The 27,864-nt window shown below is 38.0% G+C and overlaps 3 protein-coding genes across 7 annotated transcripts in view; all 3 read left to right on the top strand.

Annotated features, from left to right (window-relative positions):
* Positions 1-15,536, top strand: part of LOC107740942 (unconventional myosin-Ih-like) — a 17,254-nt gene extending 1,718 nt beyond the window's left edge. The window contains exons 2-32 of the mRNA XM_016553505.1: positions 501-662; positions 1,086-1,201; positions 1,801-1,999; positions 2,132-2,212; positions 2,289-2,468; positions 2,580-2,678; positions 2,813-2,926; positions 3,071-3,142; positions 3,503-3,622; positions 3,731-3,798; positions 4,762-4,867; positions 5,022-5,102; positions 5,186-5,277; positions 5,749-5,843; positions 5,937-5,983; positions 6,090-6,170; positions 6,437-6,542; positions 6,640-6,757; positions 6,951-7,064; positions 7,171-7,247; positions 7,367-7,435; positions 7,520-7,604; positions 8,140-8,302; positions 8,423-8,506; positions 9,788-9,881; positions 10,006-10,061; positions 10,461-10,596; positions 10,954-11,024; positions 13,724-13,821; positions 13,940-14,039; positions 15,139-15,536. Of these exons, the coding sequence (XP_016408991.1) occupies positions 537-662; positions 1,086-1,201; positions 1,801-1,999; positions 2,132-2,212; positions 2,289-2,468; positions 2,580-2,678; positions 2,813-2,926; positions 3,071-3,142; positions 3,503-3,622; positions 3,731-3,798; positions 4,762-4,867; positions 5,022-5,102; positions 5,186-5,277; positions 5,749-5,843; positions 5,937-5,983; positions 6,090-6,170; positions 6,437-6,542; positions 6,640-6,757; positions 6,951-7,064; positions 7,171-7,247; positions 7,367-7,435; positions 7,520-7,604; positions 8,140-8,302; positions 8,423-8,506; positions 9,788-9,881; positions 10,006-10,061; positions 10,461-10,596; positions 10,954-11,024; positions 13,724-13,821; positions 13,940-14,039; positions 15,139-15,165 (3,075 nt within the window). The 5' untranslated portion in view covers positions 501-536 and the 3' untranslated portion in view covers positions 15,166-15,536. The remainder of the gene's footprint in view (positions 1-500; positions 663-1,085; positions 1,202-1,800; positions 2,000-2,131; positions 2,213-2,288; positions 2,469-2,579; positions 2,679-2,812; positions 2,927-3,070; positions 3,143-3,502; positions 3,623-3,730; positions 3,799-4,761; positions 4,868-5,021; positions 5,103-5,185; positions 5,278-5,748; positions 5,844-5,936; positions 5,984-6,089; positions 6,171-6,436; positions 6,543-6,639; positions 6,758-6,950; positions 7,065-7,170; positions 7,248-7,366; positions 7,436-7,519; positions 7,605-8,139; positions 8,303-8,422; positions 8,507-9,787; positions 9,882-10,005; positions 10,062-10,460; positions 10,597-10,953; positions 11,025-13,723; positions 13,822-13,939; positions 14,040-15,138) is intronic.
* Positions 15,537-16,953: 1,417 nt separating this feature from the next.
* Positions 16,954-20,404, top strand: LOC107740945 (serine/threonine-protein phosphatase 6 catalytic subunit). The gene is made up of 7 exons (XM_016553511.1): positions 16,954-17,079; positions 17,713-17,808; positions 17,917-17,982; positions 18,114-18,255; positions 18,367-18,446; positions 18,786-18,995; positions 19,479-20,404. The coding sequence occupies exons 1-7, from the start codon at positions 17,005-17,007 to the stop codon at positions 19,725-19,727; spliced, it is 918 nt and encodes a 305-aa protein (XP_016408997.1). The 5' UTR covers positions 16,954-17,004; the 3' UTR covers positions 19,728-20,404.
* Positions 20,405-20,682: 278 nt separating this feature from the next.
* Positions 20,683-27,864, top strand: part of LOC107740943 (protein SCAI-like) — a 38,540-nt gene continuing 31,358 nt past the window's right edge. For 3 of the 5 annotated variants that reach the window (XM_016553507.1, XM_016553510.1, XM_016553506.1), the window contains exons 1-2: positions 20,683-20,930; positions 21,367-21,436. The gene's annotated coding sequence lies outside the window, so the exon portion shown is untranslated. The remainder of the gene's footprint in view (positions 20,931-21,366; positions 21,437-27,864) is intronic. The other 2 variants (XM_016553509.1, XM_016553508.1) reach the window with 1 other exon arrangement.

The raw sequence follows: 27,864 nt of genomic DNA, 5'->3' as shown, positions 1-27,864 counted from the left end.
ATATATATAGGGCCTTTTATATTTGATAGGACATATGATTTAATCAGCACACAAAAACAATATCTTTCCTGTTTGTCAAGACCAGGGTGGACCCTGCCATTTTTCAGTGTTGATTGATGAACGTCCCTTTCGATAGACTGCAGACAGAAAAACATTTTAGATTAGATAAGTAAGGCTGCACTCAGACGGTTCATGGCATATTGTTGACAGGATTTGTTCAAGGCCACATCTGAAATGACATATTACTGGATGTAGGGTGATGTAATAAAGGCAGAGTGAAAGAAAGATGGTGTTGTTGGTCATTTGTGAGCGATTACTGTTAAACATATACAGTTACAAGAGTTTACGTAGTAATTGTCTTGAAGAATATAAATAATCAAATAAGTAAAATAAATGGGTGTATATTTTTCAAATACAAAGAACTCGTTTCAAGCTACTTCTAATGCTGTTTCTGGAAAAAATGATGAACTCCCGTTATTTTTCATATCTGTGATTAACAGAGTTTAGAGGAGCGCTGCCAGCGGATCCTGCAGGAGATGGAGGGGTCTTTGACAGCTCGGGACCGGGTGGGCATTCAGGACTTTGTTCTTCTGGATGCCTACACCAGTGAGACAGCATTTATGGACAACCTCAGAAAACGGTTTAATGAGAACCTCATATATGTGAGTCCCACACCCACTCATATGACCTCTTAGAATAGACTGTAAAAAAGGCTGGCAGTGCAATATCCAGTATCACTGTTACTTTCATTATTGGGATGGGGGAGAGAATAATGTAGACTCTCATGCTGAACTCCGGTCAGTGCACACAGGTAGACTACTAAGTGAAAATGTTCTCTGTACATCTAATTTACCTTGTCGCAGCGACTGGAAACTCACTTTGCTGATGATTCAGCACAGAGAAATTTTCTGTTAAAGGTTATCAAGGGCACCTTCCAAGGATAAACCTCCTGCGGAGACAGTTTTATTTCCTTATGATCTATCTTTAACCCGTGATGGTTGATATTTTAACTCAGTACTCTGTTGAGGGAAAATACTGGCTTTTAACTTTTTCTGAAAAGTCCTTATCTTTCTTATTTTTATTAGACCTACATTGGGACCCTCCTGGTGTCAGTTAATCCATATAAAGAGTTGGGTATCTATACCAAGAAACAAATGGACATTTACATGGGAGTCAACTTTTTTGAGCTGCCTCCTCATATGTAAGTTTGCATAATATATACACAGGAAATATACAAAAGTCTGGGGTCAGTAAGGTTTTTTTTTTTTAAAGAAATTACTTATATTCAGCAAAGATGCATTAAACCTGTATCTGTATCTATCTGTATTTATGTTCTACTGTTAGTGTTATCTGTATGCACCAAGGGTCTGAGAGTAACGCAATTTCAATTCTCTGTGTGTATGTGCTGTACATGTGGAAGAATTGACAATAAAGCAGACTTGAATTGACTAAATTGATCAAAGCTGACAGTAAAGACATTTAAAAGGTCACAAAAAATTAAATTTCAAATAAATGCTGTTTTCTAAAATAGAATTTAATTTTAATTGTTATAATATTATTTATTTTTTTTCTGTATTTTTCAAATAAATTCAGCCTTTGTGAGCATAAGAGACTTCTTTCCAAAACATTAAAAAATCTTACTGACCCCAGACATTTGAATGGCACTGTATACATAAACATTTACTTTTTATTCTTGGCATTTACATCATTTTTTTCTTATTTATACAGATATGGATAAGAACATGTGGATAAATAGTTTATTTTACATGTAATTTAAGCATTATTTTTCTGACCTCTCAGCTTTGCACTTGCTGACAATGTTTACCGGACAATGATTAGTGAAACCAACAACCACTTCATCCTCATTTCTGGTGAAAGTGGTGCTGGCAAGACGGAGGCCTCTAAGAAAGTCCTGCAGTTCTATGCAGTGTGCTGTCCCAGCACTAGACTCCTGGACAATGTGAGAGATCGGCTCCTTCTTTCCAATCCGGTGCTGGAGGTCAGAATTCAAACCTTTTGTCTGAAATGAGCCATTGAATACATGGGTATACATTCTGAATGCACATTCTCAAAGTGTAGCACAGTATCAAGTAAAAGAATGTTGATGGCGTTAAACGTTTTATATCTACAGGCTTTTGGAAATGCCAAAACCCTGAAAAATGACAACTCGAGTCGATTTGGAAAGTACATGGACATACAGTTTGACCATCAGGTAAAGTCAGATTTGAACAGAAGTAGAAGAGCAGGAAGCATTCATTACAAATGTAAATAAATGCTTTTTCTTTCAGGGAGCAGCAGTTGGTGGCCACGTCTTAAGCTACTTACTGGAGAAGTCAAGGGTGGTCCACCAAAATCATGGAGAAAGGAACTTCCACATCTTTTATCAGTTAGTTGAGGGAGGGGAGGATGAGCTTCTTCGCTGGCTTGGTTTGGAGCGAAACTGTCAGAATTACCGCTTTCTTATTCAGGTGAGAAAAACAGATATTACTTTATATTTTCTGAAATTAAAATGAATGCATAGACATATCAGAGCCATAAAGCATATTCAATTTATTGTTCAAAATCTATTTTCTGGACAGGGAGAATGTGCCAAAGTGAGCTCCATTAATGACAAGAGTGACTGGAAAACAGTACAGAAAGCTCTCACCATCATTGAGTTTAGTGAAAAGGATATAGAGGTAAGATGCTCTCAGATTGATTGGAGTTAGAGCATGTTGATTGGAGTTTTTTCCCACTGGTGTCACTGGGTCAGTGTAGAAGTCTGCTTTTTAGAAAGAAAAGTCATTGTTTAATACGTTTGGTCTTCTTTTAGCATCTGTTTGCCATCCTTGCCAGCGTCCTTCATCTTGGCAATGTTCACTTTGGGGCCAGTGCCCTGGGTTATGCCACATTAAACAGCAGTGCGGAAGTACACTGGCTGTCAAAGGTACTTTCCACTGACACTTCTATCAAGTTTTCGAGTAATTATGCATTAGAAGTTTACATTGTAATGCCAATATTGACCTTATTTAATTAGTTTTTTTGTTGCAACCCATTTCTTCTCTCCTTTCTTAATTCTTGTTCTTGTTAGCTATTGGGCATCCCCTCTAACATGTTACGGGAGGGTTTAACTCACAGGAAGATTGAAGCCAAAGCAGAAGAGGTGAGGCGGGTTTATCGACAGTGGCTTTTTACTTTAGATTTTTTACCTATTCCAAGTAAATACAACATTTAATGTGACCCAAATACTAGTGTGTTTACATTGCTTCTGTTAAAATACACTTGAATAGATACATAAAATTATTGTATGAAACATAAATTGTTGCATAAAAAGCATGTTTTACCTTCATATTGCTATAGAAAGTTGTTTTGGACAATTAGTATTAAATGGTAAATAAATATATGCTTTAAATTTAAAATGACTAAAGAGTTGTTTTAGAGATGGAATACTTTTTTTAGTTTTTTGTTTTTACATTTCCTGTGCTTCAGAAATCCATGCTTATGTAGTATTGATCATTTTCAGGTTCTAAGCCCTTTCACCGCTGAACATGCGAAGTATGCCAGGGACGCACTAGCCAAAGCCATCTATGGCCGCACATTCTCATGGCTTGTTAATAAGATTAATGAATCGTTGGCAAATAAGGTATGCATGGTTGCATGGAATTGACAAAATCTGCTTTTTATGTTGGTTTATAAAAATACATGAATTAGTTGATGGATTATTAGGTTATCAGTCAATTTATCAATGCAGGATTCAACCAGAAAGACGGTGATTGGGCTGCTCGACATCTATGGATTTGAAGTGTTTGATGTGAACAGGTGACCCTGAAGCATTGAAGTCATATTCACTCACTGAATACATTTATTGTAATGTTTTTTTTTTCAAGAAAACTCTTAAAAGGGGTTAATGAGTTAACAAAACCAATTAGTAACCTTTTTTTTTTATCAATGTAGTGTCAGAACAAGCCCTCTAGACACATCTAATAAATAAATGGGTCATCTATTGTTTAAAAGGGGTCAGTAAGGATGCATTAATTTGATTGTAAGTGACAGTAAAGACATGGTGTTCCAAAAAAAATTCTTTCTATTCACCAAAAAAATGTATCGCAGTTTCCACAAAAATATTAAGCAGCACAACTGTTTTCAACATTGATAATAAAAGTAAACCTTTCTTGAGCTTTCTTGATGTCTGAAGGATCATGTGACACTCAAGACAGGAGTGCTGACAATTGGAATAAAAAAATGGAATAAATTACTTTTTAAAATATATTAAAATAGAAGAGAGTCATTACATTATTTCTGTTGCATGTAAATTGTCATATTTGTGCAGTACTAGATAGATATACAGGCCAAAATGTTACATTTTAAAAGACTTTGAGGGACCTGAAGGTATGTTCTGAAGAACAGCGGGTAGTTTAACTGTTCAGGACAAACAGGGGACTCATGAACATCTAACACCAAAAAAAAACAAAAACAAAAAACAGCTGTGGATCATCCAGGTAACAACACAGTATTAAGAATCATGTGGATGTAAACCTTTGAACGGGGTCATTTTTATAAATTCAATTATTTTCTCTTGTGGACTATATGTAAACATCTGTGTGAAATATCTTATTCAGGTCAGTACTAAATAATAAATAACATGCATTTTGTATGATCCCTCCTATTTTGGTAAAATAATTAAGATTTTGCAGATACTGCAAAGTGTATGTAAAATTTTGACCACAACTGTACATTTTGATGGATTGATATGTGTATGATTACTGGTGCTTTGCTCCTCAGTTTTGAACAGTTCTGCATAAACTTCTGCAATGAAAAGCTTCAGCAGCTTTTCATCCAGCTCACCCTCAAATCAGAGCAGGAGGAGTACGAGATGGAGGGAATTGAGGTGAATATTTTCAGTACATACAGCATTTATCAACAAGATGCCCTCACCTTCAGATAGTAATGTTATGTAAATGCTTTGGGACACAGATCTGCCTGGCCTTGTGTTTTAGCATATTTCCATTGATAAACATTTTTTCCATGATGACATTTTTCAGTGGGAGCCAGTGCCATACTTCAACAACAAGATCATCTGTGACCTAGTGGAGGAGAAACATAGAGGCATCATATCAATACTGGTGAGTGGAACTGATTCAAGCTGACATACACATTAAGGCATGATTAAGTCACAGTCTTTATGTCATGTATCCTGCAATTAAAGGATGAAGAATGTTTGCGTCCTGGCGAAGCCACAGATTTTACATTCCTGGAGAAGCTAGAGGAGAAGATGTGCGGTCACCCTCATTTTGTCACGTGGGTAGCTTTTCACTTTGAACTGACTTAATACCAGTATTTCAATGCTATCATAGCACAAGATGATTTTATTGATTTTGTCTGTTGGCTTTAAAACAGGGGTGTCCAATCCTTTTCCTGGAGGACCACCTTCCAGCAGAGTTTAGCTTCAGTACTAATTGAACCAGCTAATCAAGGTCTCCGGGATCACTAGAAACTTCCAAGCCGGTGTGTTGGAGCCAAACTCTGCAGGAAGACAGCCCTTCAGGAGCAGGAATGGACACCCCTGCATTAAAAGAAATCCCTAAAAATAATAATAGATAATTTTGTAGAAACACAAAATGCAGATTGCTTCCAATTATACTGTTATTACAATCTTAGTTGTAAAGTAAGATGCAAACTAAAATTGAAGTGCCGTGGTAAACAAGAACTTGTACTGCTGCGAGGCATTATATTTATTTATTTATCAAATTCACTTTCTCTAAATTTCAGGCACAAATTGGCTGACCAGAAAACACGCAAAACCCTTGAACGAGGGGATTTTCGTCTTCTACACTATGCCGGAGAGGTTACTTACTCAGTTGCTGGTAAGTTATTTAATGCTAACAGTTTAAAGACGAATACGTTTTTTTTTTTTAACACATTTCCTTATCTTGACCTGTATGATTTCCTCATGTCAGGATTTCTTGACAAAAATAATGATCTTCTGTACAGAAACATTAAAGAGGTAAGAGGTTTCACCACAGCATGCATTCTCTCTTGGCCTGTCATCTCTGAAAAAATAATGACTATAAAATAGGCATAAATGCAAAAGTTGTTCGTTATTGTTTAAGGTCATGCGACAGTCGAAGAACAGTATTATACAGCATTGCTTCAATGCTATTGAACCTGATGGCAAGAAAAGACCTGAGACGGTACGGTGAAAGACGTTTCAATAGACAGTTAAAACAAACAATCATAACAGCCTGATCTCTCTCTCTCTATATATAATGTATTTTCAATGTTAATTTTCTGGCTATAAGATAACAAATGTACAGATTTTTTGATTATAGTTTTAGTATAGTATCATTATAGCTGATAACCTATGAGCAACTCCTGTATTTAAGTTATTGCAGCACTTTAAGTCACACAGGAATCATAAAGACATTTTTGACCAGGTTTTTTTTTTTTTGTGTAACAGGTGGCCACCCAGTTTAAGAACAGCCTTGCAGGCCTCACTGAAATCCTCATGACCAAGGAGCCATGGTATGTGCGGTGCCTGAAACCCAACCACTGCAAGCAGCCAGGTGAGCCTTTCACTTCACACCTCAGGTTAGTGGTTTTGTCTGCTGAATGTTTTACAAGACTGTGCCAGTGACCTCTCTCTCACTCACCTAACCTCAGACCGCTTTGATGACGTCATGGTGAGACATCAAGTCAAGTACCTGGGGTTAATGGAGCACCTGAGAGTCAGGCGTGCTGGGTTTGCTTATAGAAGAAGATACGAGGTTTTCCTGAAAAGGTGCGTTTGCGTTATGTATGTTTTCATTATGACTTCATTTGTCTTAATCAGTTTCATGCATTTGCCAGACATTTTCTATCTAAAGTTATACAGTGCATTCAGTTAGTGTTTCTTTGAACTTATCTTCTCTATCAGGCGCTTCTTCTCACTACTTCTCACCTGCAAACATGTGGCAATCCTTGATGCTTTGCAGATATAAGGCTCTTTGTCCTGACACATGGCCACACTGGAAGGGGACACCAGCAGAGGGAGTGCAGCGACTCATCAAACACCTTGGCTACAAACCAGACGAGTACAAGATGGGAAGGTACAAACTGTACAGGCTATTTCTATGATGTGTTGTTCTGCTAGGACCAGAAAATAACGCTTTCCTCCTAGTGTTTCCTGAAGTTTTTTTCCTCTTATTTATCAAGGACAAAAATCTTCATTCGCCATCCCAGGACTCTTTTTGCCACTGAAGATGCATTTGAGATCTGCAAGCATGAATTGGGTAAGGGACCAGTAACATCGGACAAAAGAGGGCTGGCATTCCCCTGAAGGTGTCGTGATGATTCTTGCAGTGCCACCTTTGACCTGATTGGTTGGTGTCTCAAATCGCTTTTGTTACAGCCACAAGAATCCAGGCCAAATACAAAGGCTATAGGGTGAAAGGACAATACCAGAGGCAGAGGGAAGCAGGTATTCATATTTTTTTGGTTAAAAATACTAGAGATACTTAGGAAACCCATACATAATACATCACTCTTAATTCATTTTTAACAGCTACCAAGATTGAGACATGTTGGAGGGGCCTTCAGGCCAGAAAAGAGAGGGAAAGGAGAGCCTGGGCTGTCAAAGTCATCAAGAAGTGAGACAATTATCATGTCGGATGATTTTTTTACTGAATGAAAATTCAGTGTATATATATATATATATATATATATATATATATATGTAATGTAAATGTACACTATCGTTCAGATGTTTGGCATCAGTAAGTACTTTTATTCAGCAAGGATGCATTAATTTGATCAAAAGTGACAGAGAAAAAAAAGGGACATTTATAATATTACAAAAGATTTCCCTTTCAAATAAATGCTTCTTTTTTTCTCTTTCAACATTGATAATAAGAAATGTTTCTTGAACAGCAAATCAGCATATTGTAATGATTTCTGAAGGATCATGTGACACTGAAGACTGGAGTTATGGCTGCTGAAAATTCAGTTGACATCACATAAATAAAATACATTTTTTAAATATATTAAATTAAAAACAGTTATTTTCAATTGTATTAATTTGTATTTTCACAATATTACTGATTTTACTGTATTTTTTGGAGCAGATAAATGCTACAAATTGTATGATATTTGAGTTGTAAGAGATTTTTTTCCCCAATCCTGCAGGTTTATTAAGGGCTTCATGAACAGGAATCAGCCTGTCAGCATGGACAACTCTGAGTATCTGGCCTTTGTCAGACAGAGCTACCTCACTCGACTCAAAGACAATCTGCCAAAATCAGTATTGGACAAAACCACCTGGCTAACTCCTCCACCCATAATGCAAGAGGTAGTCCATACATTATTGGATCCTTTATCATTGAAACCATGCGAAGTTTTGTTTTATAGCCGAAATTAAAATGATTTTTCACTGTAATGATACTATATTTTGTAATAAATGATTTTATAGGCTTCCATGTTCTTGCGTAAGTTGCACACACGTCTCCTTGTACGGAAGTATGTTCGAGGGATCAGTTCACAGCAGAAGGTGCAGGTAAAATTATTTTACCTCTCATTTATCTTAATGTTTATTTTCACACTTAATTTGCTGGCTGGAATCCATTTACAATTTACAGTTCAAATTTATTTTCAGCTGCAAATTAAAGCACTGACCAGAGACATATTCAAAGGCAGAAAAGAGAACTACCCTCAGAGCATATGCCAACCCTTCGCTGACACTAGGATAAGTAAGAGTTTATGGATTTTTTTTTTTTATATGCTGTTGTTGCTGTAAACCTTTTAATGTGTAAATGCAAAGATCAGGTTATACCTTATGAATTATAACACTTTGTTCATTCTTTGTCTATTCAGGTGAAAAAGACATAAACATCAAAGTCTTGCAGCAGATTTGTCCTGAGGGTATTAAGGTACATGAAACTAAGAGCAGATGTTTGGCATCAGTAAGTACTTTTATTCAGCAAGGATGCATTAATTTGATCAAAAGTGACAGAGAAAAAAAAGGGACATTTATAATATTACAAAAGATTTCCCTTTCAAATAAATGCTTCTTTTTTTCTCTTTCAACATTGATAATAAGAAATGTTTCTTGAACAGCAAATCAGCATATTGTAATGATTTCTGAAGGATCATGTGACACTGAAGACTGGAGTTATGGCTGCTGAAAATTCAGTTGACATCACATAAATAAAATACATTTTTTAAATATATTAAATTAAAAACAGTTATTTTCAATTGTATTAATTTGTATTTTCACAATATTACTGATTTTACTGTATTTTTTGGAGCAGATAAATGCTACAAATTGTATGATATTTGAGTTGTAAGAGATTTTTTTCCCCAATCCTGCAGGTTTATTAAGGGCTTCATGAACAGGAATCAGCCTGTCAGCATGGACAACTCTGAGTATCTGGCCTTTGTCAGACAGAGCTACCTCACTCGACTCAAAGACAATCTGCCAAAATCAGTATTGGACAAAACCACCTGGCTAACTCCTCCACCCATAATGCAAGAGGTAGTCCATACATTATTGGATCCTTTATCATTGAAACCATGCGAAGTTTTGTTTTATAGCCGAAATTAAAATGATTTTTCACTGTAATGATACTATATTTTGTAATAAATGATTTTATAGGCTTCCATGTTCTTGCGTAAGTTGCACACACGTCTCCTTGTACGGAAGTATGTTCGAGGGATCAGTTCACAGCAGAAGGTGCAGGTAAAATTATTTTACCTCTCATTTATCTTAATGTTTATTTTCACACTTAATTTGCTGGCTGGAATCCATTTACAATTTACAGTTCAAATTTATTTTCAGCTGCAAATTAAAGCACTGACCAGTGACATATTCAGAGGCAGAAAAGAGAACTACCCTCAGAGCATATGCCAACCCTTCGCTGACACTAGGATAAGTAAGAGTTTATGGATTTTTTTTTTTTATATGCTGTTGTTGCTGTAAACCTTTTAATGTGTAAATGCAAAGATCAGGTTATACCTTATGAATTATAACACTTTGTTCATTCTTTGTCTATTCAGGTGAAAAAGACATAAACATCAAAGTCTTGCAGCAGATTTGTCCTGAGGGTATTAAGGTACATGAAACTAAGAGCAGTTTAACTCCTTTAAACATTAAAGGCCTGCATAATATTTTAACTTGCATTAACCATATACGCCATAACTGCATTAAACATATGATGGTAAAATTGGCACTGAGATTATGTTGCTCTTCTAATGTTACTGGCAAACTGGCAAGTGTCATTTTATTTACTTGCCATTTTATTCACATATGGAAATTGCTAATTTTGGATCTTGAATGGATGTAAAGATGTTTTTTAAAGATGAAGTTCCTGCTGAAAGAATGCTTAGGAGAATTTCGGGGCTCGTTTAACTAAGAGTAGAGTAGATCTGCCTGAGCTTTATTTTTCAGTCAGACAGATGTTTATATCATTTGGCATGCATGGGAAACTGATGTGATATCTCCCTTTATACAGTACAGCGTTCCAGTGATTAAGTACGACAGGAATGGCTTTCGGCCACGTTTCAGACAGCTGATCTTCACTCAGGCCGCTGCTTATCTGGTGGAAGAGGCCAAAATCAAACAGAGGGTGAATTACAGCTCACTAAAAGGTGCCCAATGCCTGATTAATTAAAAGTCTATGATTGTGTGAAATTTGCCATCAATTTAGATTTCCACAGTTATTTTATGTAAATATATATTTTATATAGTATATGCACTTTAATATAAAAATAAGTACATGATCCGGTTTCATTAAAAAACATTTGTCAAAGGTGTAAACATGCCTCATGATATAGTAGTCTATTTGGTTTGGACTAGGTATTTTTTTCATAGTCTTAGATTTATATTTTACCTTTTATTATTATTTTTTTTACCTCTTGTAACACACCATTACTAAATTAGTCAAGTTGAATCCAGTTCCATATAAACCTTGTTTACATGAACAATATTTGCTTTTTTTTTTACAGGGGTGTCTGTCAGCAATTTAAGTGACAACTTTCTGATTCTCCATGTCAGCTGTGATGACACAAAGCAAAAAGTAGGTGGTGAACAAATATTTTTGACAGGGAGTTTCTGTATGAAATTACCGTCACATGGTAAATTGGAAAAACTTTTGTTCCCTTTCAGTCAGTCACGTTCGACGTTAAATCGACACTGACGTTAGGGGTCTCACTTGGGAGCCCTAATCACCTCTGAGCATTACGAGAAATGGCCAATGACTATTCGCGAGTGGAATTTGCATGCCAAGCCACTCCCTGTACATATGTGTATATAAAAATACATCCACTCATTCAGATTTTTGCTTTGGAGCCGATCGCTTCATGAGCAAGAGTTCACTTCGCTATCAACACATCAGGAAGCTTCTCTGCTGCATTCCCGAATGGCGCACTCAGCGGTGTTCCTCCCTTGGGCGCCTCAGCTAAAAGAGCAGTTTCCTGTAACAGCTTGCATATAACAGCTGTGTGTTTCTGGGTGCGGGAGTTTCCTTACCTCTGATGACAGACACGATCGCTATCTCACATGTCTGGGCCATAAGCATGCTGAGACAACTTTCGTTGATGGGTCTTGACTGCACTGCGAGTGCATGTCCATGGCTACGCTGAGGCTCTCATTTATAATGAGGCTTCCCTTGGAGACTACCCAGTCCGGTTCTTCTGTTTATAAAGACCATATGGCCACATTGGTTAGAGACAAGGGTGATCTGAGAATCACTGTCAGGCCAGCCCCCATGGACGTTCTGCTCCTCACAGCGTAGCACCGTTGAGCTCCCGGATGAAGGTGCTGGTCCATCTCGTGGTGGACCTAGGATCTCATTTGGGGCTCCTGAAGAAGATAAGATGTCGATCGCAGCATCAGAGGAGGGGCTTTTGTCTTCTGATGCTGAAGACTCTGCTGAGCAGCCCCCGGAAACAGCGGTGGCTCAGTTGGAATCAGAAGCTGAGTTGACGGCCTGCTCCTCCGGGCCACCAAGAGCATCGGGCTGGAGGTGAATTCACCTCGCTTGCACCGCCATTCCTCTGGCTAAGATACGTGCGCCTTATCTTCTTCCAGTAAATTCCCCGTCTGGTGAACCCTGGTCGAGTTCCTTCCAGCACCATGTGGCATTCAGACTGTTTCCGGGTCCAGTACTTGTGTTGTATGCCGTTAGTCACCCCTTGTACTGGACTAGGTGCCCATACATGAGATTCAACTTGGGTAATCCTGTATGTTCTTTCCATGGTACGGTTTCCCTTGGTAAACCCGTGTCTTTCCCTGGACAGTTCCACTATCAGTCCCTGTTATGTTCCTCTGAACTGGGGTCAGGTCAGTTAACTTATGGTGCTTTTCCACTGCGTGGTACGACTCGGCTCAGTACGGCTCAGTACGGCACGGCACGGTTCGGCACGGTTTGCGTTTCCACTGCAGTTCAGTACCGCTTTAGAGTGGGCGGGATTATTCACATGTCGTTATAGTCGCGCCGCCTCTACTACCACGACTCCTAAAAAAAACTTTTTCATTCCGCGTCGCCCCATCAAGCTCTAGCTGGATCCGCTCCTCTAACAGCCGTGGCTCAGTTGGAATCAGAAGCTGAGTTGACGGCCTGCTCCTCCGGGCCACCAAGAGCATCGGGCTGGAGGTGAATTCGCCTCGCTTGCACCGCCATTCCTCTGGCTAAGATACGTGCGCCTTATCTTTTTCCAGTAAATTCCCCGTCTGGTGAACCCTGGTCGAGTTCCTTCCAGCACCATGTGGCATTCAGACTGTTTCCGGGTCCAGTACTTGTGTTGTATGCCGTTAGTCACCCCTTGTACTGGACTAGGTGCCCATACATGAGATTCAACTTGGGTAATCCTGTATGTTCTTTCCATGGTACGGTTTCCCTTGGTAAACCCGTGTCTTTCCCTGGACAGTTCCACTATCAGTCCCTGTTATGTTCCTCTGAACTGGGGTCAGGTCAGTTAAGTACCCCGTGGAAAACCCCCCAAAAGTGAACCGTACCGAGCCGTACCGTGCCGTACCATGCAGTGGAAAAGCGCCATTAGACTGTGCTGCGATGAGTCTTGTGTTTTTCACATTCACATATTGTGAGAATGTCAGAACACCTTTTTTCGGCTTCCTTAGTAAGCCCTTTATAGTTAATTTGTTATCTGGCTTACAGGGCATTGGGCAAGCTACGGATTGAAGTGCATCTGCACCATCAGTTTGAGTAACACAGTTCTGGTGTTGGCTGTTTCCACAGGGACCCCTAACGTCAGTGTCGACGTAACGTCAAAAGTGACTGACTAAAAGGGAACATCTCGGTTACGTTATGTAACCCTCATTCCTTGAAGGAGAGAATGGAGACGTTACGTCCCTCATGCCACAACCCATGCCACAATTGCACTGAATGCCGGGTTGCTTCTCGGCTCCTCAGCACAAACCTGAATGAGTGGATGCATGCCGCCATCTTATATACACATATGTACGGGGAGTGGCTTGGCATGCAAATTCCACTCGCCAATAGTCATTGGCCATTTCTCGTAATGCTCAGAGGTGATTGTGGCTCCCAAGTGAGACCCCTTACCTCAGTGTCGATATAACGTCTCCATTACCTCCTTCAGGGAACGAGGGTTGCATGATGTAACCGAGACGTTTACGTACATCAAAACAAAGAAAAAATGCTTGTTCAACATGTATGAAGTTTTCTGTGGAACTCTATTTGAACAACCTGTCACTGATATATATATACATATATGATTGTTAAATATTCTGTTTTAGGGGGACCTGGTCTTGCAGTGCAGCTATCTATTTGAGGCATTGACAAAAATCTGTGTGGTGACAAAAAACCACAGCCTCATCAAAGTTGTTCAAGGGAGGTGAGACATATTTCAATCTGAACTGCCTTGGATACTCAGTCCTGCTCACATAGATAGATTGTTTATTTTATTTAACAAGAATGCATTATACATACACTGAATTGTTGTGATTTTGTAGTGTGAGGTTTGACATCCAGCCTGGCAAAGAGGGCTTTGTTGATTTTAAGAGCAGCAGTGAAGCCATGGTCTACAGAGCCAAGAATGGACACTTGATGGTGGTGGGTCCACATAATGCAATGCATACAACTAAATGAATACACTGGAAAAATAAACTATATTTAAAGTGTAACCTCTGTATATGACCATTAGTAATATGCAGGGGTTAAATTGGGCCGGGGCTGTCTGTGGCTGAGCAAATATGGCAAATATTCTGCTTGACAAAATGTATCTGCACATGTTTTTAAGTCTTTAGTGTTTTTAAGTTTAAACATTCACGTTTTTTTTTTTAAACCATTCAAGCGCAATAAGCAGCAAAAGAGTACTCAGTTCAGTACTCGCACACTTTCTGAGAGACGGTATACTGGTATATTCGGACGGTATATTCTCAGACAGAGCAAGTACAGAATTGAGTTCTTTTTTGCGGCTTATTGTGTAAATGTTCTGATGCATACAAAATTGTCAAAATGCCTTGTCTTGGTGAGTGTTCACGTAAACACAGTCAGTTAAATCTTCAGTGAACGTAAACAACTGAGAAAGAAAAGCATGTGTAATGTATATTAGATCCGAGCAGTCGGTCTTAAAGAGACAGCAGTCTATTAAACTGATTGCTGTCTGTGTCATTAATGTTAATCAAACAACAAAAGACAGAAAATCACTCACTGCTCTTGACTGACTTTTGTAACTTTAACTGTAAGGTTTCATCTGTATTTTTTTATACAGTGAAGACTATCCAGTGTTATTTTACATTTGATTACTTAATTCAAATTCTGTGGTATTTCTGTACCTGAATATTACCGTTAGACATACCTGAAAACTTAAAGCATTGATTTTATTGTCATCAGATATATCTTTGCACACTGCCAGTATCTAGAATGATTTTGACCAACATTTTAGTGTTCATAGCAGAAGGCTCTCTTAACTTCTTATATTTTACAGTTTGTCCCTTGTTAGGATTTTGTAGGCTTTGCATACACATATGCACCCCTTGAAAGCCTTTAACCACGGAGCCCCCAACATAACAAATCCCAACATAACCCCTGCAATATGTAATTAATTATATACCACTGTTATATGTATTACTATCAAAATTATATTGATATTGAACTTTCAACTATTTACATTAATAATTTTGAAGCCATTTAAATTTTTATTTTGCAGGAATCTGCACGGACAAAATCTCGATGATGAAGTTTTACCTCACAAACCTTCTCTACAATGGCCCAATTAAAGCATTTCAGTCAAGTTTTATTAAACACCATAACTTGCCCTAAAAGAACAGAACAGTGTTTTCCAATGGCCTCCCTAATCAAACTCTCCTAATTCAACTCATCAGCTCATCGGTAGAGACTCTAAGAGCTGAAATAAGTGGTCAAGATTAGGGTGGCAAAATGTGTACTTTTGGGGAACTCCGTAACCAGGGTTGGGAAATACTGCTATAGGATATGAAGTGTGAATTCAAGGGACAAATCATGAAATATCACTGCAATTTAATTACCAAGAGGAAAGGAAAACAAGTCCAACTGGAGTATTAAAGTAGTATAATATTATATAATATTAGTAGTATAATATTTTTATAACATTGTATAATATAAAATTTAAATTCTGTATTTTAGTTGTATACTGTACATTGTCTTTGAGGTGTATTTTATAAGCCATGTTTTGTTATAAATATCCAACATGTCATGAAAATGATTTGTCTTTAATCTTGCTAATTGTGCAAATTTCTGATTGACAGAATGTAGAAAATAGGTTGCTTCAAAACACATTTTTTTAAATACAAAAGTACTTGTTAATCCTCGTAAATCTTAAACGGTAACTGTTCAGCAAAAACTTGCGTGTTCATCAGTTACTCAGTTATGTCAATTTTGTTGGTGCATTTTGTTCGGTCTCACATAGGCCTACTGCCAAATCCTGAAAACATACTGCATCTTTTGCTTAGTGCAGACAAACATACTGAAGATGGCTATATATATGCCCAGAACACATGAGCAAAACAGTGCATGTAGATATACACAACATGTGTATACACATTCAAATATAAAAACCATTTGATATAAGACACTATAAATCTGTATATAGCTCTAATAATCATCATAATCCCTTCTACGTTCCATTGTTGCCCTATATAATATACATCTAGTCTAGTCCATTCAAATGTGTGTAGCTATTGTGGTGTTAAAATACAGCAAATATTAGCATCTGTATAATGTTTAACTTAATGTAACCAAGATAATGATTATGCAGTCTACTTTTTTTTATTTTATTTGTGATGTATCTGTATTTTTCTCCTGCAAATTCAGTTCAGCCATTGTATCATGACTGCAGTGGTAGGCTAATCAGAAGGAAATAAAGAGATTCGTGATTGAGTAGTATTTTGTGGACATATAACATGATTTCCTGATAATTCTTATAAAAGCTTAAAAAATAAAATAAACGAATATATGATGATTCGTACATATTTACAATTTTCTTGAACTTAGTTTGTATTTAATTAAACGGTAACTTTGTTGCCACCTCGTGGTGAATGAATGGACGACGCTTTTAATAAGGGAGTTGGATTTTGATGCGCGACCGATTTAATCATTAAACTATTCAACTTTTTTGGACAAACGTCAGCCTCTATTTAATGCGCAATGTTTTTTTCAGGTTTATTTCGAGAGCGTGATGATGACCACCGACACTAGTACTGACTCTGCAAGTCAGTAGCCCCTCACTGCAGCAGAACACAAGATCCAGGGGGCGTGGTTGGATCCACATCTAGGGGTTGGAGATGGGCAGGTTTAGGGGTGGAGATGGGTGGGTTTAGGGATCAGGGGTTGGAGGCGGGTAGGTTTAGGTATATGTAAGGTGGGAGGAGTTGGATCGGATTCCAACCACGCCCCCTGAATCTAGTGTTCTGCAGTGAAAGTGGCGCTCGGGATCGTATCAAAGTACTGATTGGCTGATCCCCGTGTCAATCATTACTTCCCGGCATGACGTAGAAAGACTTCCTCTTTGCTTCTTCCATCGACTGTTGTTCTTAAAATGGCGCCGTTGGACCTAGATAAGTATGTGGAAATTGCGAGACAGTGCAAATACCTTCCAGAGAACGACTTAAAGGTGACTGTTATCAGTAATTATATTTTTCTCTCAGAATATTAAACATAGTAGCTGTTGATTTATTTTTAAAGTCATGCGGTAATGGCTGGTAAAGTACCGTAGCAGTCAGTGTGTTGCAATGCAGTCGTTAGCGCTGCATATGAATCCATTCAGTGTGTTCCGGGATTTATTTTATACGTGCTAGCAGAAATAACAGGATATACGACCAAAGAAAGCAGTCAGTCCTAATAAAGGTGTGTAACAGTTTATTTCTTGTGGATCCCCGGGGTGGCTAACTTATGTTGTTGCTATCAAGCGCACTAATTTGAAACGCCCATCTACTTTCCATCGTCAACCCTTTATTAAGTCTCATTTTATGATATTTGCTTATTAGCAGTTTTTAGCCCATTCTCTTGTCTTTAAATAGAGCTCCTGTACGTAAACAACTAGGCTTCTGAATTAGTCCATAATGCAGTTCAAGACTGTATCATCCAAGCCACTAATGTGTGATGTTAAAAATGTGAATTAAATTAATTCTTTATGAATTCATATGACTTTAGATGCAGTGATCTGCTGCTGCTGTCATGATCAGTGATGCCATTTCCTTTACAAGCTTGATCAAACCTGCTGTCTTCTCTTCTATTGCTTTGACAGAGATTGTGTGACTATGTATGTGACCTGCTGCTTGAAGAATCAAATGTACAGCCAGTATCCACTCCAGTCACTGTATGTGGGGATATTCACGGACAGGTGTGAGCAGGCCCTATGAATGTGTTTCTGTTGTGCACAGATGATGTGACAATGTCCTTGTTCTGTTAACAAAATGCATATTGACCTAAACCTTTTCTTTATCTCTAGTTTTATGACCTATGTGAACTCTTCAGAACTGGGGGCCAAGTACCAGACACAAATTACATTTTCATGGTATTGTATCCATAAAGATAATTGTACATAATAAATATTGTTTTGTAGTTCATATTTGGTGACTCATGGGAAACAATGTTTTCCCCCAAGCTTATACTGAAGAGACATTGGTATGTTTTCTTTTCTTCTAGGGTGACTTTGTAGACCGAGGATACTACAGCTTAGAAACGTTCACATATTTGCTAGCACTTAAAGCAAAGTGGCCTGACCGCATCACACTGTTGCGTGGCAATCACGAGAGCAGGCAGATCACACAAGTCTATGGCTTTTATGGTGAGACTGCAGAAATCATAATATACTTATCGTACTTCATATAATAACATGCTTATTGTATTTTGTTGTGCATTTTTGATTTTCATTTCCATTCTTTCCTTCCATTTATAGATGAGTGCCAAACGAAATATGGAAATGCTAATGCCTGGCGATACTGTACTAAAGTATTTGACATGCTGACTGTTGCTGCTGTAAGTATTGTCTTTAGAATACAATTTATATGTATTTTTAATATTATAATAATAATAAATGGTGGTAATGTTTTATTATTGTTATCATTTATGTATACAAATAATACTATTCATATAATTATCCATTATGTCTATAATATAATATAATAGTGTACATATAGTACACAATCTAAATTCATTACTTCAGATATGTTTATTGTATATTTAATGCTTAAACTCTACACCGTCACTTTGATTAAAAATGACATTTTGCACTTTATAACTGTCCGAGAGAATGTTTATGGTTGTTATTTTTTTTCTTCTGCTGTACTTATTGTGATGTTTTGATTTCTCCCGTAGTTGATAGATGAGCAAATCCTTTGTGTACATGGTGGCCTTTCACCTGACATCAAAACTCTGGACCAGATACGCACCATTGAACGCAACCAGGAAATCCCTCACAAGGGAGCATTTTGTGATCTTGTCTGGTCCGATCCAGAGGATGTGGACACCTGGGCAATCAGCCCAAGGGGTGCTGGGTGGCTGTTTGGTGCTAAGGTTACCAATGAGGTAAGAGCATTCTCTCCATGTACAGTCAGTTTAGTCCGATGGAAAGTGTGTAAACAACACTTGAGACATTTCTGTAATTACAAGTGGAAAACTGCATATTGTCACTTACTGTCTGTGTTGAAATTTAGGTGTAGTTGTTGGCATCCTCATATACTTTACTAGTGTAGTGAAGTTTCACAAAAATATCTCCCAGTAAATTGAGAACTAGAAATATAATAATTTCAAATCAGGTAAAAACTATGACTAAAGTAACTGTATTTAGTTTTGTGGCCTCTGTATTTTCTTGGATTAATTGAATTTTAATGAAACGCGCTGTGAGCTGAATATTAGTACAATGAAATAAGCAATTAATGAAAATTATTTAATTCAATGTATTGGCTGTTTGATAAAAGTGTGACATACTAGTAAAAGTAAAAACTTTCAGTAAATGTTTCTGGTTTTGCAAAACATGATTTTTTTTTTTTCTCTTTTTTTTCATTAAAGTTTGTTCACATCAACAACTTGAAGTTGATTTGCCGTGCACATCAGTTGGTTCACGAGGGCTACAAATTCATGTTTGACGAGAAGCTGGTGACCGTCTGGTCGGCCCCAAACTACTGCTACCGCTGCGGTAACATTGCCTCCATTATGGTCTTCAAAGATGTGAACACACGGGAGCCCAAGTTATTCCGGGCCGTTCCTGACTCTGAAAGGGTCATACCACCTAGAACGACAACACCCTACTTCCTCTGAGGTCTTCATTGTCACCTGCGTCCAGCCCTCTTCTTTTCATTGTTCTGTCAAGAGCTCTTTTATGGTCTTTAATTTCTCTGTTGCCTTTTTTTTTTTTAACTTAACAAATATTTTTTGTAAAGATCGAAGTGCTCTCCAGAATAACAACCGTATACTACGGTCAGGATTATGGACTCTTTTGATTGTTCAAGTTGGTCATTATTTGGTCAGTACAATCTTGTTAATGTGAGCATGTGACCGTAAATAAGTGGACATCCTCATGCTGTTCTAAAGCCACTCTTCTTACAGGGCTTTAAATGTAGATCTAACAGCCACTGACTATCTTATGACAAAAGTTTATGGCGTAACATCTCACCTGATCAGAACAATGTGGTGTTTGTGTTTTTCAGAGATCAGATCAGAAAGAGAGTCACTGACACAACTAGGTCCTGGTCAGTCTGCTCCTAATTTCTCCAAAACAAAGACGCTGTTATTTTTTGAAGCTTTCAAGTGTAGAAAAGGGTTGAGGCAATGACCAGACAACAGGACAAAGAAGGCTGTGATTATTTTGTACATTAATATAATTGTTTTGATTTAATCTTCTTTTTCTCTGATTTGTTGTATTTTATTATTGTAGAAGACGGCAGCCCATTTACCAATTAAATATTGAAAATAAACGCCTTTATTGTTAAGTTACATTTCTGGTGTTGTCTCCTAATCAATGAAAGCATGAAAATATCACTTTTTCTTTCCACACAAGACAGTTTTAAAGGCACTACAATAAGACACCGCAGAGCGGCGCACGTCCCTTTTAAATCCAACGGGTAGATGGCAGTACTACGCTAGTCCCGCCCCTTTGAGTAAGTTGTAGCCTGACTGACATCGCAGCCAACCAATGGAATGTACCGAACGTCACTAACTGCCCGGTGGAGATCTGATAAGCAAGTTAGTTTGAGCGGGTTATGTCTATGGTTGCCACAACAGTCAATGAAAATTCAACTGGCCAAACTGAACCGTCGACCGCAGTAGATGCCGAATGGCAGATACTCCCTGCTCTTCCCTGGGAGGGTGATTTGAATGAGCTGGATGCAAATGACGGTGCGCCACCGCACTGGATGTCTAGATTTGTGTCGGGGCGAGAATCACAGGCACGCACTACCTGGAAACGCTGTTCTTGAGGAGCTGAAACAGAAGATAGCCGCACTAAACTACACCAGTGCTCAGGTTGGGTCTCAAATCAGTGACTTTTTGACAGATATCACTCGGCGATGTATGTGTTAGGTAAAAGACAAACACGACTGAAGTTAACACGTCTTTGTGGACTAAGATAGTCAAACATCAGTCAGACACACCATCATTAAAATATATTTATTCTGTAGCTTTCAGTCAAAGCGAAATATTTCTTATAGAAAGCATAACGCATATCATCCCCATATATATATATATATGTATATGTGTGTGTGTGTGTAAAATAAGCCTAACAGAACACATCAAATGCATTCAGTCATAGCATCTGCTAAAGCCACAGTTTTGTCAACTCTGATGGTCATTTTGAGGACAAGAACGCTCCTGCTCTCCGAACGTATTAAAACCATGTTAACGCAGCTCTGTCGCCTCTGTTGCCTTGACACGATCCAACCTACAGTTTCATCTTTGACAGAATCACACAGAGTTGTCGTGTATTACCGCATCCTGATCTGAGAAAGAGAGAGACAGCCGTCGCGCTAGAGGTAAGTCATTGTAGTTGAGACGCAGGCTTGATGCACCGGAGTAAATGCATTTAGATGTGCTGGATGGTGTGAAGTGTCACAGAAATGACCGTTGTTGTTCTTCACACTGGTAATTGATGTAGAACAACAGCAGTCAAATCAGTCCGCGTTCCTGGTCAATGAACGGAACGAGCGCTATTACGCAGAGATGCACGCTGCCAAACGCTTTACGTTTAGTTTTGATTTTCACCCTTTGTCTATTGTTCCTTTTAGTCCACCCTGATATTCGAGTCGGGAGTAATATTGTGAATGGAACCCGAGCCAATAAGCATCTCTGTATTATTATTGAATGAAGACGGTTGAAAAATCATTGGCTGTCGCAAGAATTATTATATATGCAGCCGGGGTTCATTCTGTCCTGCAATAGCACAGGATTGAATTTTGCAGGGCGCTCGCTGTCTGCTGCTTTTATTGTTCACGATCGGGCTGCATCGGCCGTGCGTGCATAATGACTGTAAGGGCAAGTGCGAATTGTATATTATTCTATAGGAAGCTTATTATGGCTGTGTTATGAATATGCATTGAACTTCAAATGAGGTCCTATGATAATTATGCGAGATTAAATGACATCGGATGACTGGGACCGAGAACAAAAAGAGAGATTTGTTGCAGAAAATCCTGTTTTCTCAGCATCAGCTCTCACACACCATCTGTGAAAGGAGCCACCAGGTTACTTAGCTAAAAATTACGTCATGCAGACTGGCTTGTTATGGAAGAATGAGCTCATGGAAGAGAATTCTTCTTCTGTTACTATAGGTACTATTGTATGGGTATTTTCTTGTTTAGTTATTGACAATTATGGGGGTAGTTTATCTTAAAATATTCATTTTATTTGAACTCCATTGTAAACTGATTTTAGTTGTCTGCACCCTATTTAACAGTCCATATCAACACGGGTGTGAATCAAGTACCTCGGGCCGTGCTGGCAATCAGTAGGGCTACAACACTGTGAGTCCGATATTTCTTGACCCTATTTACTTTGTTAGGCATTGGGCACAACATCCTTAACCACTCCTCTCCAACCATCAGTCTGCTGCGATCTAGAGACGCCAAGGAGGTGTGATAAAATCAAGTCCCTCCCTCTATTTTTCTCATTCAAAATTCTGTTTCACTTGGAAATTCATCACAATACTGAAGTCGGTCACAACTTGTGGTTCATATGGACTTGAGATCGCCATGTTTCAGGCAAAGAAATGCCAGTTAGTTTGTGTTTTTTACCCCAGTGAAAATGGTTACAAAATTTTCAGCGTTTTGTCAACTACACACATGGTCTGGAATGGCATATGTGAGTGGAGCGGAGAGATGGTGATTTACCCTCCCAAAACGTTGCTCAAAACATTCTGTGCACACTAACGGTGCGTTTCACTTTGTTTTTAGACAAACACTTGTGAACTCCTAAGCACTTTCCGTTTGGGAATCCCATCGCCATTTTGAAGCACGTTCCACTTCGTCAAGTGGATGATGGAAGTTTGTATGAACTCATATGTAAACTTTAGGTAGCTTCATAAATCACAGAGCAACACAACTGTAATGTTACAGCAGATCGTGCTTAATTTACCCCTACCTCACACAACTCTATTTATGATTTATGAATTATTTTGGGATTTAACCATATAACCACATTAAGCTGACTGTTTGTTACACACAATCATAGTTTATTATATTGATATTTAATTATAATTTTAGATTTTTTTTCTCCAACAGCTTTTTTCAACGGCATATTACCACATAGAATGGTGCATCAAACAAATACATAAGAAAAAAAACAAGGGCTTAAGACATTCCATTTAAACCCAATGCAGGACTTCCATCAGTCGTATGCAACATAAGCAATGACGCACTTCTGAGTCGATGAGACTGTGAAGTGGCACTCAGCCTAGTAGTGAGAGAAACCCAGCTCAGAGCAATCACAGAGTGAGAAGAAACACCGATTCTGTCAATCAAATTTGTGGACTGGAACCAACTGTTAAAAAGCACAGTGAAAGTTATTTTTTAGCTATAGGGGAAGATTGCAAGCTAGTTTCTAAGCATAGCAAAGGCTTTCGCTCCCTCTGTTTGTGTCCTGTGTTATATAGGACACCTGTTCTATTTTTCTCCGCGTTTACTTCTTACCTCATTCCTGTGTGGATCTGAATACCGTTAGAGAGACTTGGGCTCTTTTGCTAGCAAGTCCACCATGTTTTCATCCCTAACTCACTTTCACTCTCTTTTGAGTCCTGACGTTTCACAGTGACGGTATTCCATTAACATGAGCAGTCATGTAGGCCTTTGCGCTAAGGTTAGATGCATTAGTCAGCATATGTGTTTGCGTGACCTCTTTAACTGAGAGAGCAGTTGCAGATTGCAGTTTTAATTTCATGTAATGACTGATCTTTTGTAGTATTGCTTGTTTTTATTTTGACTTTGTGTATCCAAGTAGGCTGGTCTTTTAATAGTTTATAGTAGGTCTACTTTCAGCATAATATTTGGTGTATGCCTGGATGTCAGTTAAATAAATTTTCAGTACCATTAATAGAATGTGTTTGGTGATGCAGTGACTGCAAAAAGTGATATATAATAGGATATAGATTTGGCATAGATTTTCAGTTGCATGTGTAGGTTACATACAGGACATACATACACATACTGCCTCATCCTGCAGTTCTTTTGCTGCAGATGCATAGCTCATGCATTTTTATGGAAGGAAAGGAAATGTGGGTCAAGCACACATATCTGTGCAGAAGCCTTTTACCACTACTGGCTTTAGAGCAAGAGCATGCATGCGTTTCCTTCATGAGACAAGGAGATCTTTCTTATACATTTCTCATTTCCACTCTTACCATCAATTCTCCAAAGCCCATCTTCCATTCATTCCTAGATTGCATCCATAGGGTCTTAGTGGACAAGTTGTTTGTTTCAGCATAATCCTCTGGTCTGAGTCTTATGGCTGATTCTATTCCGTAGCTCTGTGTCTATATATGTACACCCTGATCATTTCAATGACCACTTGTTACAACCATAAAATAGAGCTCTTTCAAGCTCCTTGTCAATATTGATCTGACTATTGATCAAAAACAGTTATTTTAATGTAGCCTACTTGCTTATTCTCGATGAGTGCCAGTTGTCGTTTGCATATTATATGAATGTAGTGTGGCTATTGAGCATCATCTGACCAAGATGAAGGTATACAAACCTGATTAATTTGGCTTTTAGAATACCTTGGTTAAATGGATATTTGGATTTGTGGTTGAAAATTTTTATAATGAACCCTGCTAATAAATAATCAATAGAACACTTAAATAACATTTCTAGAATACATTTTGCAATTCTGTTTTAATGTATTTTAAAATGTAATTTATTTCTGTGATGGCAAAGCTGAATTTTCAGCACCTATCACAGTGTCACATGATCCTTCAGAAATCATTCTAATATGCTGATTTGCTGCTCAAGAATCATTTCTTATTATTATGTTGAAAAAAGTTGTGCTGCTGCTTAATATTCTTGTGGAAACTGTGATAATTCTTTCCAGTATTCTTTGAGGAAGTTTAGAAGAATGGCATTTATTTAAAATGGAAATGTCAATTTAATGCACCCTTGCTTAATAAAAGGATTAATTTCTTTCCAAAAAATCTTATTGACCCCAAACCTTTGAACAGTAGTGCATGAAAATTAAAATGTGACATTTTCCTTTTTCTGAAAGGTACACATCACACACTCATTTACAGTCATTAATCTACTCAAATCAAGGCTTTGATCAAGTTAATTAGTTTGTGTTGATTTATAAAAATGCATGAAAATCAACCTTTCTGTTAAAAAAAAGTTTAATTTTGCCAAACTACACTTGAAATCATTAAGTTATAAAATTAGTACCATTGTATTAATACATTTAATATTTTCATATTTTACTCTCAAAAACATTTACATTAATACACTAATTAAGAACTTGCATAAGCTTATACATTTTAATATTAAATTAGCTTATAAAATTTAATATTAAGATTTTCTTGTTCTCCTGGCACATCATGACAACTGTAGTGTCTGTCTCATGCTGAAAAAAGAGGATGAATTCAATTGAGAATCACTGCAGACTAGAATGAATGGCAGCTCCTGTAAAACAATGTGTACGACAGCTTTTCCATTCAACAAATTTCTGTTTGGTATGAAGAGGCTGTGCAAACAACCACTGTGAAACGCTGAATGTGCTTCCTTAATACAAGCATGTTTAAAAGTTAGACATGTAAGGTGAATAATACAGAGATGTAGGCTACACATTCATGTAACATCGGTGTGCAACTGTGCATAGTGTGTCCTTTTATTAAGCATCTCACATTCCTGTGATCTATCATGCACGTATGTGACACTAAATGTATTTATAATAGTTATTTTATTTTATGTGTCAGCTAATGAGAAATGCTTGTCGACAATTGACAGTTATATTGTTTGGACTGTGGTGGAGTCGAGGAGGCTTATAATACCTGTACTTTAGAAAACTACGGAAAGCTCAGGAACACCCGAAACTGTGATTAGAAATGTTTTATATTAGATCTACAGAGCATCATCTGAGCTAATAAAGTAATAGGCCTATATTAGCAATATATGGCATATATGCCTACAAAAGAAACATTATGTTGTCAGAATACACTCCTGATTTTAAATGCCCATGCACGGTGCTTTTTAGAACCAGATGGTCTCGTTACCAGCAGGAGCTAACTGGGCTCTGGTAACAAGCTAAACCTTGACCTCTTGGGTAGATTCAGCCCCCCCGCCCCCAAACTAAACTTTGGTACACCAAACTAAATTCAGCATCTCAACATGCGTGCCTGACAAATTTGCATTGCAATATTGTTGTTTTTTTGTGATCGAGTATGTACTAGTGTAATAATGTAATAATGTGTTGCTAACTACTGTGATAATAATTAAATTATTAATTGTTTTAATTGGGACATTCTTCTTTGGTGAAATATCCCCAAATATTCTCTGAATCTGTTGACAGCAGTTGAAACGAAAGGTGGACTGAAATGATCCATAAGTGGACCATGGTGAGCCATCTGGAGGCTGAGCAGGGGTGATGGACATGCTCAGGTCTTTTCCATTCAGACCACCTTGGACTGACAGCTGAATGTTTGTCTTACTACCCACTAGGCCTGACCACATGCATGCGCACACACACACAAGCTGACACTGTACACTGTTTCAGGCAATAAGTGATGTTTCTCGCTGCTGTGGCTTCCAAGGTCAGCACAATACATCACAAAGATCTTGCTCTTATTGGTGAGAATAGGCCTTCAACATACAAATTTTGCATTTATTCTCGCAGATGTGGCCATATAGACATGATGCTTCATTCAAAATCATCTGTAAAAATTGTTGACTACATGAGTCAAGGCTATTCAAGTTTCTTAACACTTCATGAATGAATCTCACCTGACCTTCTAGTTTTTTCACAAAACTTACTTAAATTCATGCTTTGCATATGCATTATAGCTATTTATCATCGTTCATCCTCTCGTTTTGTCTCTCCCCTACTCTGTCCTCAGCTGGTCCAATTTAACATCTGATCCGAGCAATAAGCACTGCACATTCAGCCTTAGGCATGTGTTTGTCACACTCCCGCTTTCTTACTTTCGCTGTGCCTTTGACGTCCCTTGCTCTCTTTTCCCCCTAATCCACGCCTCAGACACACAAGCATACACACACAACGCCCGGTTCCTCTTGGTGTAGCCAGAAGAGGTGCACATGTCCTCCCTATGACACATCTACACCACATTTATCTTCTGTGTGGTGTTGTGTTGTTTGGTTGACACCATATAGTGTCACACACAAGCTAAGTCATATTCACAACATACTTAATGTGTAAATACACAAATTTGTGTGATGTTTAGCATTTAAGAGTAGTGAATTATTATGTTTCTTGTTGGTTAATGTGAAAACATGCAGATTAATTGGCCCTCTGTGAGAGCCAACCTTCTTCCATCTGCACAGAGTAGACTATATGCTCTCTTTATAGGCCATTAAAGCTTTGAGCTTGTTTCTGAACAGGAAGGGCCTTTGAGATATCCCATTCTTCAGCCAGTAAAGATCAGTGTGTGATGGCATATGTAACAGGCAGGTTGGCAGGACCTGAATCTCTTCTGTCCTTTAGTGGTTTATTTATTCATAGTGGTAAGCAAACGAAATGAAGACTTAAAGTCAGCATGAAATGAAAATTGACCTTACGTTAGGGCTGGACAATAATTCAATATCAATATGTATCGCGATATAATTTTTTTCATTAACGGTGATATGATTTTTAAACACATTTCCGATATTTCGATATACATTACCGGTTTCCCATACATTGATTTATTTGTGCTGTTTGACTTCGTTGAATAAACATGAGCACTGCACGTTTCAAAATCATAACACGGCGC

Source organism: Sinocyclocheilus rhinocerous, unplaced genomic scaffold (genome assembly GCF_001515625.1).
Source record: "Sinocyclocheilus rhinocerous isolate Xijiao unplaced genomic scaffold, SAMN03320098_v1.1 scaffold346, whole genome shotgun sequence".
NCBI lineage: Eukaryota > Metazoa > Chordata > Actinopteri > Cypriniformes > Cyprinidae > Sinocyclocheilus > Sinocyclocheilus rhinocerous.
This window is presented reverse-complemented; position numbering and strand designations above follow the sequence as displayed.